Genomic DNA, 15611 nt, shown 5'->3' on the forward strand with positions numbered 1-15611 from the left:
AACCTTCCTGGAGCCCTCAGACCTTAAGCCACTGGGGACTTAAACTGGCAGAACTGAGGGCTCAGCGCCACCTGCTGGTCACAGAGAAGACCTACTTGATCCCAGAGACACCCCCAGCCTTAAAAGGCTTAGCTCAGTGAGAAGCTGGAAAGTTTCGGCCATGGAGGGGAAGTATCAAGCCTTTCTTTACCCTTGTGAATGTTCTTGCCCACTGGTAGTGCCCCTTCCATTTGAGGGCATCCCTGCTTTAAAGCACTGAACTAACCTGGCCAAAGAAGGTCCCCTAGCTCCACTCAGCCCAGCAGGAGCTCCTGTGAGAACTTCATTTCTGATATGCTGCCTCCAGGACAGCACTGGACATCACATAAGAGCAGACATCAGTCCATGCTAGCCCACACCCTGCGTGCAGAACTGGCTCCCCCCGCTGTCCCCGTGGACACGGGAGGGAAGCACCTCATGTCACCACGGCCCAGTGCTGATGGAGGCACTGTTCTCCAAGTTTGCAGATGAGGAAACAGGATCAGGAGTGACATTAACTTGCTAAAATCTCACAGCTCGTAAATGACAGGCCCAAGACTCGAGCCCGAGTCTGTCTGAGGCTGCTGCACAGTCCCAGTGACCTGAGCTCCAGCTTTTACTAGGGGCACCACCTTTCCTACGTGTCAAATCCACCACAGAAAGACAGTTGTCTCTAGTCCAAGAGCAAGAGGGAGAGTGTAACCCAGGAAGCCCCTGGGCCTCCCTGAGTCCCAGATTTGAGACTGATAGCAGGCTAAGCTGTGGCATCTCCCGCCAGTCACGTGGCCCTGGACTCACCCAGCTTCTTCAGGACCCACTATCCACAGGTGGCATCCTCCCAACTCCATCCTGCAGGTGAGCTCCTACCCAGCAGCTTTCCTTAAGGAGAACTTCCCCAAGGAGCTGTCTACCAAGGAGGCTCCTACATGTCTCTGGGCTCACCTCTGACCTTTCCCCAGGCCCAGGTATCAGACACCTTACGTAGTACCAAGACATGCAGAAGACTTTGGGGAAGAAGATATGAATTTTGCATGCCAAAGTCTTGTTGACCCCAGACCAGGACAGGTGTGAAGAACAACAGATGTGTTCCAGCTTGAAAGAAGCTGGGGAAAGAGAGAACAGTGGGATTCAAGTCAGACTGTGTTCCAGAGAGTGAGTTCATTGCACTACATTCTAAATTACTGGCATCCTCTCTGCCAGGTCCACCTGCCTGGGGCATTGCATGTCTTCGTGGAAGGGGAAGCAGGTGCTACCTACACCCCCTACTCTATTTCCACTCTGGACATGCCCAACTCTGAAGTGACAGGAAAGGCGGGTCACTTACGCTGGCCAGCTCGGGAACAGGAGTGTGAGCTGCCTTTCCCCTGATCTCAGGCACTGACTCCACGGAGTGCGGAAGTAATGCAAAGTGCATATGCAACTACACAAATGTCTTTCCTTCACTGGGAGGAGCAAGGGTATACAGGAGTACAGGCCAGGTGAGCGGTACCCAGAAGTGGTCTTCAGCCACACACCTCCTCTTCATGAAGGGGCATCACTCCTTGCAGCACAAATGGGTCGCAAACTCCTCCTCCGCAGACCATCAGCACCCAAAGTGAAGAGAACCAGACTTTGAGGAGTCCTGCCTCTACGTTCTCTTTATTTGATCCATTCCAGTTTTCCTCACAAGGCCATTATTACTGGGGAAGGGAAGTCACTTCAGGGGAACCCAGAGAGAAGTAAACTCAGTACAGTTCTGACTGAGATCCTTGTTAAAGTCCTACTATGGCCTTGGTTCCCCATCCATCTTGGAAGTAGAAGAATGAAAATCATCCCATAATTCTGCCTCTTTTGTGCCTCTCTTCAGGTCTCTCAGGGTCTGACCAGCATACTTATATCTGAGTTCAGTAACTCCTTGGTGCCTTTTTTTTCTACATCATAGATTCTCTTCCAATCAATAATATCCAATTACTGTTCCCCATGTTTTATATCTAATATTTTCATCTTCCTATAAAAAGACCCCATTTGTGATTTTCCCCATCTAATTATATTTTATTTCTTTTTCCCCTTGCATTATTGTATCACAATCTCTACAAAATTATATTTTCTTTTACTAAATTTATAAAAATGTCCTCTGCCTTACTACTTTTCTCCAAAGGGTGCCATTTTCTTTCAACCACTATGAACACCTTTGGACTACTTCCTACTATTGTCATGTGCCTCCTTCCACTTTGAGATTTATTGTTTGATCTCATTATATTCTCAGACCAGGCACCAAACACATCAACGCTGCGATCCCCACAGGGCACCACTAAAGGCCGCTCTAACTCACCCTCAGGTGGGAGTTCAGCTATGGGGAGTCTGTTCTATTCATCCCTCTAAACCAGGGATTTTCAACCTTTTTCATCTCATGGCACACATAAACTAAATTCTGCAATACACCAAAAAATATACTATATTGTCTATTTGACACACAAAAAATAGGTATAATTTTCATTCATTCACACCAGACAGCTATTGTTATGTTGGCTGTTGTCATTTGACAATCTAAGGGGAAAGATTAGCGCCCCTGACTAAATAGTTAGGAATTGCATGTTTTAAAAATTCTTGTTGCACACAGGTTGAAAATCACTGCTCTAAGCCAAGAGAATCCAAGTTAAGTTATGCCTGTGTGCTAATTGCACCAGTCCTAATGGATCTAAGACTTGTTTCTGAGTCATTACTCCATCCAGTAGAGATGGGAACAGGGCTTCTCTGCCCCACAAAGGGCCTGAAGTACAGCTGCACATCCCTGATAACTGCATTCAGAACCACACTGTGTGTTACCCATGACCAACACCTGCATGAGACCCTCCACAGCCCTGTCAGCCTGTCCTGGCTGAGGCGCCCCTACTTCTATCCAATTAGGAATAGCATCAGCCACCTTGGGCCAGTCACAGAAAATGAGGCAAGGGTCGAACACACCAACTATCAGGTCCTCCCCTAAGAACAGACTAGAACTGTACAGAGGAAGCCTCTCCTCTAGATCTAATTAATGATCAAGCTCATGAGCCACAGCCCAACCTCACACCCTGGATCTTCCTTGGTAATCAATCCTATGTAATAAAAGCCCAGTGACCAAATGGCAGAAGGACCAGAATGACCCGTTGATTAGTTGTTATGACGTACACTGACCACCAGGGGGCAGGTGCTCAATGCAGGAGTTGCCCCTGGTGGTCAATGTGCTACCACAGTGGTAGAGCAGCTGGGCTGACCTGGGATGAGCAGCTTCTCCCACTGCAAACACTCCCCCCCACCACCCACGCCCCCCACCCCTACCCCCCCACACCCCCCCCCCCCCAGCCAGTCCACAGGCAGGAACCAGGGCTGCGAATTGCCTCCTTGCCCCAGGCTCCTCCTCCTTGCTCCCTGCCACCTCCTCCAGACACCCCGAGGCCGCACAGCACCACTGCCAGGCTCACAGAGCTGACCCCGGAGGCAGGTTCCTGGCTGCCGCAGGACTGAGGCCTACTCCACTGCCTCTCAGTGCTATTGTCTCTGGGCCCAGCCCGACCTGGTCCCTGGAGAGGCGAGTGCTTGGCTCCACGGAAGATGCCGGACCAGAGAGCAGCTGCTCAGAGTGCGGGTCCACAGCCAGGGGATGAGAGATGCTCCCACACCGGGCCTATCCTCACAGGCCACACCCCAACAGTGCACGAATCCTGTGCACCGGGCCTCTAGTATGGTATATTGATTAAAAAATCCAAGCTCCACTCTTTACTAATCATGAGATAGGGGATAAGTCACTTATTTTCTATCAAAGAATAACTCAGCCATTAATAAAGGGGAATATTTTTATTCATATACTGACATGTACAGATTGAACTTACTGAACATAAATAGAGTATGAAATGGAAACTGGTCACAATCTACAACTAGTAAATATTGCTTTCCCCCCACCCCCTTTTTTTGAGGTATAATTGACACATATTATATGAGATTCAAGTGTACAGGATAAAATTTGATATTTGTATGTATTGCAAAATAACCACCACAATAAGTCTAATTTGAATTCATCACCATACAGTTACAAATATCTTTCTTATGATGATCTTTTAAGATTTACTTTCAGCAACTTTCAAATATGCAATACAGCATTATTAACTCGAGTCACTGTGCTATCACATCCCCATGACTTATTTAAAACTCAAAGTCCAGCCGAAACTGGTTTGGCTCAGTGGATAGAGCGTCGGCCTGGGGACTGAAGGGTCCCGGGTTTGATTCCGGTCAAGGGCATGTACCTTGGTTGCCGGCACATCCCCAGTGGGGGGTGTGCAGGAGGCAGCTGATTGATGTTTCTCTCTCATCCATGTTTCTAACTCTCTATCCCTCTCTCTTCCTCTCTGTAAAAATTTAATAAAATGTATTTTTTTAAAATATAAATAAATAAATAAAACTCAAAGTCTGTACCTTCTGATCCCTTTCACCCATTTTTCCCCCTTCTTGTTCTTGTCCCCAACCTCAAGCAACCACCAATCTGTTCTCTGTATCTATGAGCTCATTTGGGCGGGTGGGGGGGGAGAGGGTACTTTTTTAGATTCACATATAAGTGAGATCATACATAGCTTTCTCTTATTTCACTTAAAATACTGCCCTTAAGGTCCATCATGTTGACACGGATTGCAAGATTTCCTTTTTTATGCCTAAGTAATATTCCATTGTGTGCACAGTAATATGCCTCATTATGATGTGTCGAGGAACAATGGACTGATCACTTATACAACAGTGGACCCATAAGCTCATAGTGGAGCTAAAAACTTCCTCTCACCTGAGGAGTCACAGCCATCCTAACATTGTAGCACAATGCGTTATTCACAGGTGTGTGGTGATGCTGGTGTAAACAAACTACTGTGCTGCCAGTCATACAAAGGTGTATATAATTATGCACAATACAAAATACTTGATAACGATAATAAACGATTGTTCCTGGCTCATGTATTTACTATGCTATACTTTTATTGCTATTTTTGTAATCCTCACCTGAGAATATGTTTTTATTGATTTTAGAGAGAAACATGGATGTGGGAGAGAAACATTGATTGGTTGCCTCTTGTACCTGCCCAACCAAGGATCAAACCTGCAACCTATGTATGTGCCCTGACCAGGAATGGAACCCACCTTTTTGGTGTATGGGACAACACTCCAGCCAACTGAGCCACCTGGCCAGGGCCTTTTACTGCTATTTTAGAGTGTACTCTTTCTAGGTATAAAAATAATTTTCTGAAAAACAGTATGTGGAGTTACACTAACAGCAGCCTAGCCTATTGACTGTATCTCTTGATATCATTTTCTCTTCTGCTTGATTTGGTCTCATATTGTTTTATGATTTTAGTATAGTCTGACTGACTGTACAGGAGCAATAGGCTACTAGTATACCATCTAGGTTTGTGTAAGTATAATCAATGATGTTAACACAACAATGAAATTGCCTAGCAATATATTTCTCAGAATGCATCCCCTTTGTTAAGTGGCACATGACTGTGTGTAGGAGTGTATCACATTTTCTTTATCCCCTCCTTCATCGATGACACAAGTTGATTCCATGTCTTGGCTATTGTAAGTAATGGTGCAATAAAGATGGAGGTATGGATAATTTTTCAAGTTCAAATTTTCCTTTCCTTCAGATAAATACCCAGAAGTAAAATTGCTGGATCATATGGTAGTTCCATTTTTAAATTTTTTGAAACTTCATATTGCTTTCTATAATGGCTGCACCCATTTATATTCCCACCAACAGTACCCAAGTCTTCCCTTTTGATCACATCCTTACCGCTACTTTTTATTTCTTGTCTTTTTAATAGTAGACATTCCAAGAGGCGTGAGGTGATGTCTCATTGTTTTGACTTGCATTTAACTGAAGATGAATGATGTTAAGCACCTTTTTATACCCATGCTGGCCATTTGTATATCTTCTTTGGAAAGTGTTGCTTTCTCCTGTTCTTGGAAAGAGATGATTGGCCACAGGCTATCCAGGAAGGCAGCTTGAACAGTCTGCTCTTGAGCAAGCTGTGGCAGTCATCAGGAAAAGTAAGTCAGTTACTTACACGTTCTCTGAGAAAGCGTGTGGTTTCTGTTATCTGTCTGTGTAAGAACTGCCGATTTTCCAGTGCTGCGCCAACTGAAGACATCATGAATGCACCTCAGTGAAAGCACGGAGTTTCAATTCTTCAGGCTCTTCTTGTGGTAGTTCGTGTCTTCTGGGAGGCCGCTTTCTAGATATGTTAGAAATAGGAGAGAGTTATTGGGAGTAGTACATATGAAAGAGGGCACAGAAGTAGGTGAGGGAAGCCTTTAGATCAGTGGTTCTCAACCTTTCTAATGCCGCAACCCTTTAATACAGTTCCTCATGTTGTGGTGACCCCCAACCATAAAATTATTATCGTTGCTACTTCAAAACTGTAATTTTGCTACTGTTATGAATCATAATGTATATATCTGTGTTTTCCGATGGTCTTAGGCGACCCTGCTAGCCTAAGACTCAACCTGTGGGTCGCGACATGTAAATATCTGTGTTTTCCAATGGTTCTAGGCGACCCTGCTAGCAGTTCTCAACCTGTGGGTCGTTCAACCTGTGGGTCGTGACCCACAGGTTGAGAAACACTGCTGTAGAGCCTAAGACCATCAGAAAACACAGATATTTGCATTACGATTCATAACAGTAGCAAAATTACAGTTATGAAGTAGCAACGAAAATAATTTTATGGTTGGGGGTCACCACAACATGAGGAACTATATTAAAGGGTCACGGCATTAGAAAGGTTGAGAACCACTGCTTTAGATCATGATGTAGATCTGATAGCTGTGAAGGGAGGAAGGAGAAAGGATTGGGAAGCAAGAGTTTCAGATTATAGTGCAACTCTGAGGAAGTCTTGGCCACTCCAACAGAGAGCTCCAAAGATTCCTGCTTTGTTCAGGTACTGGCTGGACCTCCTTGGGGTGAGGATAGCAGCAGATTCCTGAGATGACACAGGTAGAACATGTTACCTGGGTGCATGCTTCATAGCAGACTCTCTCACAGCTCTAGAGCAACCACTTTTGGTCAAAACTCAGCTCTCCAAGGAGCTGTATCAGTTAGCTTTCGCTATATAACAAGCAAGCCTAAAACAGTGGCTTTAAAATAATAAATATTTATTTCTCACACATTAAAGAGTTGACCCTGTAGATAGTCATGATCTCAGCTAGATTTGTTCACATGTCTAGGAACTGGATGACTGTCATCTAATCTATAGCTGGTTCTCAAAAAAAAAAAAAAAATGTGGTTTTGGTCAATGTCCTCCCATTATAATGTTGATGAGATGCCATAGGAACTTGCCTCTTGTTTATATCAAATAGCCTATAGTAAAATTAGCTTTATTATATGTTGTTTTGTTTAAAGTTGCAGAACCTAGGCATGACGTTAGGTGAGGTCTTACTGTAGACTGACTTCCTCTAGAGCAACTAGCGCTGGCTTCAGTGTCTCTCGTCTCCCCTCAGGCTAGCTTAGAAGTGTCCTCCTCTCACTAATGTCAGCACAAAAGAGAGCAAATGGAAATACACAAGGCCTCTTTCACTTCTGTCTCATTCTATTGGCCAGTGCACGTCACAAGGTTGAGCCCTATGTTAAGGGCAGCCCATGGTTGGAGGGCACTGAAAAGTTACATGGCCTCTCATCATTGATATTTCTGTCTATCTCTCCTTCTCCCTTCCTCTCTGAAATCAATAAAAATATATATTTTTTAAAGTTACATGGCAAAGGACAAATATTAGGGAAGGTTGGAGGCCTGGAGACTTCATTACAAACCACGACAGAATCCAGAATGCTTATGAAGGCTTTAGTAGTCTCTTTTTTCAATGTGAAATGTCTGCTAACAGTGACAGTACTAGATATCACAAGCCAGAGCAAGGCCAGAAATATGAGAACATTCACAAGTATCATTCAAAAGAATCATCCGAAAATCATTTATATCCAGTTTTCGAATTGGCCTAAGTCAAATCAGAAGAAAATGTCCCATCCTAGCTGGTTTGGCTCATTGCATAGAGCACTGGCCTGCGGACTGAAGGGTCCTGGGTTCATTTCCAGTCAAGGGCACATGCCTGGGTTGTGGGCTTGATTCCCAATTCAGGGTGTGCAGGAGACAGCCAATCAATGTTACTCTCCCATTATTGATGTTTCTATCTCTCTCTCCCTTCCTCTCTGAGGTCAATAAAAAAATTTTTTTAAAAAAGAAAAAAATGTCCCAAGAATCAGTAGGTGAACTTTGGATAAAAGGCCTTTTTTCTTGATTAATTGATTATCCTAATTTTCCTAAAGCATTTCTTTGTTGTTGTTTTTTAGTTGGCTAAACAAGTTTATTTGTAAATTTAGTCAACATACATAATTGACCTAAAAACTTCAATAGGAGAAACCAAGATGGCGGCATAGGTTAAACACCTAACCTACAGCCGGGCACAACAATTTCAAAAACACAACTAAAAGTCAAAACGGACATCATCCAGAACCACAGGAAAGCTGGCTGACTGAAATGCCCACAATTAGAAGGAAAGAGAAAACCACAAGGAAAATCAGAGAAGCCGTAAAAGCTTGAGGTATGGAGACACGGGCGGAGACACGAGCCCGCATGCGTGCGGGGAAGACGGAGCCGGAGAGGAAGGGGCGGCTGACGGCCTGGCTGGTGTTCTCTGGCGGGAAGGAGATAAAAGTGCCAGATTGTGCTGAACCCCAGCTCCGACTGCACTGAACCCCAGTTCTGGGCGAAACCCTGGGAAGCCGGGCTCATGCTGGGGGAGTCTGGGCTGTGGGGCGGAGACACAGAGGAGTTGCGCCGGAGCCGCGCATGGGAATGTGCGCAGAGGAGGGTCTGTTGCCTGTGCCGCTGGATTGCCCTAGCGGGAAGGAGACAAAAGCTCCGGACTGTGCTGAACCCCCAGTTCCAACTGCACTGAACCCCAGTTCCGGGAAAGACCTGGGGAAGCCAGGCTCATACTGGGGAAAGCTGTGCTGTGGGGCAGAGGTGCAGAGAGGCGGCGAAGAGCAGAGCACCAGAGGCGCACACGGGATTGTGCGCGGAGGATGGGCTGTTGACTGTGCCGCTGAGTCGCCCTGGAGGGAAGGAGACAAAAGCGCCAGACTGCGGTGAGCCCCAATTCTGACTACACGGAAACCCAGTTCCGGGCGAGAATCTGGGAATCCAGATTCATTGGGGGAGAGACTAGACTGTTTGGCAGCGCGCGAAACTCCAGGGCGCTTTTCTCTCAGAGGTGTTTGCTGGGAGTACAGAGGGACACAGGAACCTCACAGGGGGGGGGCTGACGGGAAGCCAAGGCGGTAGGCTCCGCCCTGTAACTCCGCCCCATCCAAGCTGAACACAGAGGCTTTTACAATTTTGCAAGTCTAGTTGAATGGGGCTGTCTCCCGGCATAGACACAGCTGATCCTCACAGCCAATTGGACTGGAGGTCACATCCTCCCAGTGTATCAACAGCAATCAAGGCTTAACAACACCAAGACTTTGCACTCAGCCCACAAAGGGGGGTATCAAGAGCGACCACCTAGGGAGATTGGGGAAGCTGAGCGATAGGGAGGCAGCCAAAAGGGGAAGACACCAAAACAGGTCACGAATATAAGGGATGCTGTAATTCCTGCTGAGGGGCCACAGGCAGTAGCTGACCTACACTCCATTGGAGACCCAGAAACGAGGGCATCTAGTGGTCGGTGTGAGATGACACCAGATTTCAACCACTCCCATAAGGGACACATTCAAGAGGCAGACGCAGTGAGCGCCAAAGCCTTGCTGCACCAAGACCCGGCACATAAACGTGTCTCCCGCACAGCAACTCTTCCTTTATAGACACAGAGGGTCCGCACGGCCAATTGGCCTGGAGGACAATTCCTCCCAGTGACACCAACAACAATCAAGACTTAACTATACAAACAAGGACCAAGATGGAGGCATAGGGCAGAAGCCTGATTGCTGCCTATCACAACAATTTTGAGACTACGACGGGAGAGCAGAGCAGACACCATCCAGAACCACCGGAGGGCTGACTGAGCAGATGCTCTACAACTAGAATAAAAGAGAGGGGTACGCGGGATGAAGCTGATGCCGGTGACCCAAAGACCACACTTTAAAAACTACGGCTCAGGCGACACAATAGCGGCCTGGATCGTGCTCGGCGCAGTTCCCCCAGCGGTCTCCTGCTGAGGGGAAGGCTTCACTCGCTGCCGAGCACGGACAGACGAGCCCCTGGGAGACATGGGGTGGGAGACTACGCGCTTGCTGACCTCCGAGTCCTTCAAGAATCTCAACGCCCCGGAAGCGGCCAGGTGCGTACGCTCGGCAACCGGCCACCGCTGCAGACCCAAGGGCCGACGCAGCCACCTCGGACCAGCCCGCCGCCGCGCACCGGGCACACCGGAGCTTCGCCGAGCCCGCCGCCCAACGAGTTCTGCGGTGGCTGCCCTGGAACTCTGAGAAAATGGCCGAAGGAATTGCTGAGAGGGAATTGACCAACAGGAATTGGGATCAAGAAGACGAAACCCCGCTGGGTCCCTGATCCGGGTGAAGCCACGTGCCCCTGGGTCCAGGTGAGGCTGGGAACTGGGTCAGGGTGAGGCTGGGCCCCGGGTCCGGGTGAGGCCACGTGCCCCTGGGGCCGGGCGAGGCCATGCGCCCCTGGGTCCGGGTGAGGCTGAATCCTGGGTCTGGGCGAGGCCGTGTGCCCCTGGATCCGGGTGAGGCTGGGTCCCGGGTCCGGGTGAGGCCGTGGGCCCCTGGATCTGGGTGAGCCTGGGTCCCGGGTCTGGGTGAGACTGTGGGCCCCTGGATCCGGGTGAGGCCACGCGACCCTGGGTCTGGGAGAGGCCACGTGCCCCTGGGTCCGGGGGAAGCTAGATCCCGGTTCCAGGCGAGGCCGTGTCCCCCTGGATCCGGGTGAGGCTGGGTCCCGGTTCCGGGCGAGGCTGTGTCCCCCTGGATCCGGGTGAGCCTGGCCCCGGGTCCGGGTGAGGCCGTGGGCCCCTGGATCCGGGTGAGCCTGGCCCCGGGTCCGGGTGAGGCCGTGGGCCCCTGGATCCGGGTGAGCCTGGGTCCCGGGTCCGGGTGAGGCCGTGGGCCCTTGGATCCGGGTGAGCCTGGCCCCGGGTCCGGGTGAGGCCGTGGGCCCCTGGATCCGGGTGAGCCTGGCCCCGGGTCCGGGTGAGGCCGTGGGCCCCTGGATCCGGGTGAGCCTGGGTCCCGGGTCCGGGCGAGGCCGTGGGCCCCTGGATCCGGGTGAGCCTGGGTCCCGGGTCCGGGCGAGGCCGTGGGCCCCTGGATCCGGGTGAGCCTGGGTCCCGGGTCCGGGCGAGGCCGTGGGCCCCTGGATCCGGGTGAGCCTGGGTCCCGGGTCCGGGCGAGGCCGTGGGCCCCTGGATCCGGGTGAGCCTGGGTCCCGGGTCCGGGCGAGGCCGTGGGCCCCTGGATCCGGGTGAGCCTGGGTCCCGGGTCCGGGCGAGGCCGTGGGCCCCTGGATCCGGGTGAGCCTGGGTCCCGGGTCCGGGCGAGGCCGTGGGCCCCTGGATCCGGGTGAGCCTGGGTCCCGGGTCCGGGCGAGGCCGTGGGCCCCTGGATCCGGGTGAGCCTGGGTCCCGGGTCCGGGCGAGGCCGTGGGCCCCTGGATCCGGGTGAGCCTGGGTCCCGGGTCCGGGCGAGGCCGTGGGCCCCTGGATCCGGGTGAGCCTGGGTCCCGGGTCCGGGTGAGGCCGTGGGCCCTGGATCCGGGTGAGCCTGGGTCCTGGGTCCGGGTGAGGCCGTGGGCCCCTGGATCCGGGTGAGCCTGGCCCCGGGTCCGGGTGAGGCCGTGGGCCCCTGGATCCGGGTGAGCCTGGGTCCCGGGTCCGGGTGAAGCTGTGGGCCCCTGGGTCTGGGTGAGCCTGGCCCCTGGGTCCGGGTGAGCCTGGCCCCGGGTCCGGGTGAGGCCGTGGGCCCCTGGGTCTGGGTGAGCCTGGCCCCTGGGTCCGGGTGAGCCTGGCCCCGGGTCCGGGTGAGGCCGTGGGCCCCTGGGTCCGGGTGAGCCTGGCCCCGGGTCCGGGTGAGGCCGTGGGCCCCTGGATCCGGGTGAGCCTGGGTCCCGGGTCCGGGTGAGGCCGTGGGCCCCTGGATCCGGGTGAGCCTGGGTCCCGGGTCCGGGTGAGGCCGTGGGCCCCTGGATCCGGGTGAGCCTGGTCCCGGGTCCGGGTGAGGCCGTGGGCCCCTGGATCCGGGTGAGCCTGGGTCCCGGGTCCGGGTGAGGCCGTGGGCCCCTGGGTCCGGGTGAGCCTGGGTCCCAGGTCCGGGTGAGGCCGTGGGCCCCTGGGTCCGGGTGAGCCTGGCCCCGGGTCCGGGTGAGGCCGTGGGCCCCTGGATCCGGGTGAGCCTGGGTCCCGGGACCGGGTGAGGCCGTGGGCCCTGGATCCGGGTGAGCCTGGGTCCCGGGCCCGGGTGAGGCCGTGGGCCCTGGATCCGGGTGAGCCTGGGTCCCGGGCCCGGGTGAGGCCGTGGGCCCCTGGATCCGGGTGAGCCTGGCCCCGGGCCCGGGTGTGGCCGTGGGCCCCTGGATCCGGGTGAGCCTGGCCCCGGGCCCGGGTGAGGCCGTGGGCCCCTGGATCCGGGTGAGCCTGGCCCCGGGCCCGGGTGAGGCCGTGGGCCCCTGGATCCGGGTGAGCCTGGGTCCCGGGCCCGGGTGAGGCCGTGGGCCCCTGGATCCGGGTGAGCCTGGGTCCCGGGTCCGGGTGAGGCCGTGGGCCCCTGGGTCCGGGTGAGCCTGGCCCCGGGTCCGGGTGAGGCCGTGGGCCCCTGGATCCGGGGGAGCCTGGGTCCCGGGACCGGGTGAGGCCGTGGGCCCTGGATCCGGGTGAGCCTGGGTCCCGGGCCCGGGTGAGGCCGTGGGCCCCTGGATCCGGGTGAGCCTGGCCCCGGGCCCGGGTGAGGCCGTGGGCCCCTGGATCCGGGTGAGCCTGGCCCCGGGCCCGGGTGAGGCCGTGGGCCCCTGGATCCGGGTGAGCCTGGCCCCGGGCCCGGGTGAGGCCGTGGGCCCCTGGATCCGGGTGAGCCTGGGTCCCGGGTCCGGGTGAGGCCGTGGGCCCCTGGATCCGGGTGAAGCCGTGCCCCTGGGTCCGGCCGAGACCAAACCAGAGGGAGTCGGACCTGCATTACCACCATTTGTCCACCATCCAGAGCTGAGGGGTAAGTGCCGACATGTACTCATAAGGAACTGGTAGACATTGATATTGGGTCTCAAAAGAACTGTTGGTCCAGAAAGAAACTCACTACAGACTGATTCATTTGCCTGTCAGCATAACTATTATTGCTCGTCGCACATTCAATTCTTATAAGTATATCTCTAGTGACACATGATTTCGCTCATCTAGGGGAAATGATGAACAACATAGACTGATGAACAAGAACAGAACCAGAAACAAGGAGGCATCGATCGGACTATCGGGCCTCAGAGGGAGGATAGGGGAGGGTGGGGGGAGGGGGGAGAGATCAACCAAAGGTCTTGTGTGCATGCATATGAGCCTAACCAATGCTTAAGTTCAACAGAGGGTTGGGGCATCCATGGGGAGGGGTGTGGGATGGGAATGGGGGGATGAGGACAAATATGTGACACCTTAATCAATAAAGAAATTAAAAAAATAAAAATAAAAATAAATAAAAAATAAAAATAAAAATTTCAATAGAAGGATAAATTTTAAAAACCACTTGGAAGACCAGTTCTATAAAGTGATTTCCCCTGGACCATACACCAGCATTTCTAATGAGATGTATTAGCTATTGCACAGATTCTGCCTTGGAGGCCCACCCTTCCCCCCCACCCTCAAAAAAAAAAAAAGTGAGGGCAATTTAATATCTAGAACCATTTTAAGCAACATGTTTACACTTGTCTCTTAGACTTCTTTACCTTAGCTCTTTTATTTGCTGTTTTGACCACAGTCAAGATAAATGTTTGGAAACCTGTCTTAGTTTGGAAACACCAATGAGGGCTAGAAATTCTTGATTTAATGGTGAAATCTGGTTGTAAGCTATCCCTTTAAGCTGTTAACAAAATGTGAGCACCTGGGGAAGGAATTCCCCTCTCTGAGCTGTGGTTCTATGTGTGAGAACAACATTGCAGTCCATACACAGTGCGGAGGCCTGGCCTGAACGAATACAGTGAGGTCTGGTTCACAGTGAGACTGCATGTCAGGAAGAGGCAGAGGGGCCTTACAGTGCAGCTCCCCAGAGTCGCAGCTACCACAGATGGATCTAATGAGACGCTCTTCCCTGACACAGCATCAGAAAAAGCCACACACCACACACACACACCACACTCAGATTCCTCTGGCATCTATCCTGAGAACTCTCAAATATCACCCACTGGCAAAGATCCCTGAACTCCCAGAGCCAAGTCCAAAACACAGGGCTAAACTTTGCTTTGGCATCCGCCTTACCTTTTTTTGAAACAACGAATCAGTCCAATGATTACTGCTGCTGCTATTGCTGCTGCTACTACAATACCAACAACAGTAGTAATGTAAGTCGAAGTAGTCCCCCAGGCATTTCCCATCTCAGATCCTGCAGAAAGAGGAGGCAAACGTTAAAAGGAAACCTACGGGCCAGGGCCAAAGTAACCACACAACCACTGCTAAGATATCTGTGGTGGTGTGTCATTTCCCTGTCGTAGATATGACCACCAATCCTCTGCCACACTTCTTGTTATTCCTATCACATACACCTCCACACATCAAATAGTGTGTTTAGCACCTTCCAGAAATACAGGGCAATATGGAACACCACCTACCACATATGTATGCCGTGCACATGTACAAAGCTTCCACACTACACCATCTTACATCACTATACACTGCTATATATTGAATATCTATGTCCCCCAAAATTCATACGTTGAAATAGTAATGTGATGGTATTAGGAGGTGGAGCTTTGGGGATATCATTAGGTCATGAGGGAGGAGCCCTCGTGAATAATTAGTGACCTTATATAAGAGGCCCTAGAGAGATTCCCTCATCCCCACCACCATGTGAGGACACAAGGAATCTGTGACCCAGAAGGAAGCCCTCACCCAGCCATGCTGGCACACGGATCTCAGACTTCCAGCCTCCAGAACTGTGAGAAATAAAGCTGTTGATTATAAGCCATCCAGTCTGTGGCAATTTATTATAGCAGCCACAAGTCACCAACACAAATCTCTTTTATTATACTAGAGTAAGGTGACCAGACGTCCCGCTTTTGGCGGGACAGTCCCGATTTTTAACAATTTGTCCCGCGTCCCGCGGCGTTTTAAAAAAGTCCCGATTTTTGGAAAGAATGCACGACAAGCTAGGGAACAGCGAGAGAACGGGAAGGGAATATACGGTTTTCGGCGGCCATGTGGCTATTTAGCCAGGATATGAGTTTTATATTATTTTTGTTAATTTTATAATGTTAAACTTTAATAATAACAAATAATTGTTGAGAACTGATTATCGAGAACTGCTTATCAAAGTTTGCATTGTTGATCAGTTGTTAGAATTCAACCACCATTGTTTGGACTTAATGAACAATGGCATTTTTTGGGATTGGCAACGACGAAAACATTTT

The 15611-nt window shown here is 51.5% G+C and overlaps 1 protein-coding gene across 4 annotated transcripts in view; it reads right to left on the bottom strand.

The window, feature by feature from the left end:
- Window positions 1–3826: 3826 nt before the first annotated feature.
- Window positions 3827–15611, bottom strand: part of NCR3LG1 (natural killer cell cytotoxicity receptor 3 ligand 1) — a 60855-nt gene continuing 49070 nt past the window's right edge. For 3 of the 4 annotated variants that reach the window (XM_079788167.1, XM_079788159.1, XM_079788166.1), the window contains exons 4-5: window positions 14464–14587; window positions 3827–6248 (exon numbers count right to left, since the gene is read on the bottom strand). In XM_079788167.1, the coding sequence (XP_079644293.1) occupies window positions 6164–6248; window positions 14464–14587 (209 nt within the window). In that variant the 3' untranslated portion in view covers window positions 3827–6163. The remainder of the gene's footprint in view (window positions 6249–14463; window positions 14588–15611) is intronic. The other variant, XM_079788158.1, reaches the window with a different exon arrangement.

This window comes from Cnephaeus nilssonii (genome assembly GCF_951640355.1).
Source record: "Cnephaeus nilssonii genome assembly, chromosome: 13".
NCBI lineage: Eukaryota > Metazoa > Chordata > Mammalia > Chiroptera > Vespertilionidae > Cnephaeus > Cnephaeus nilssonii.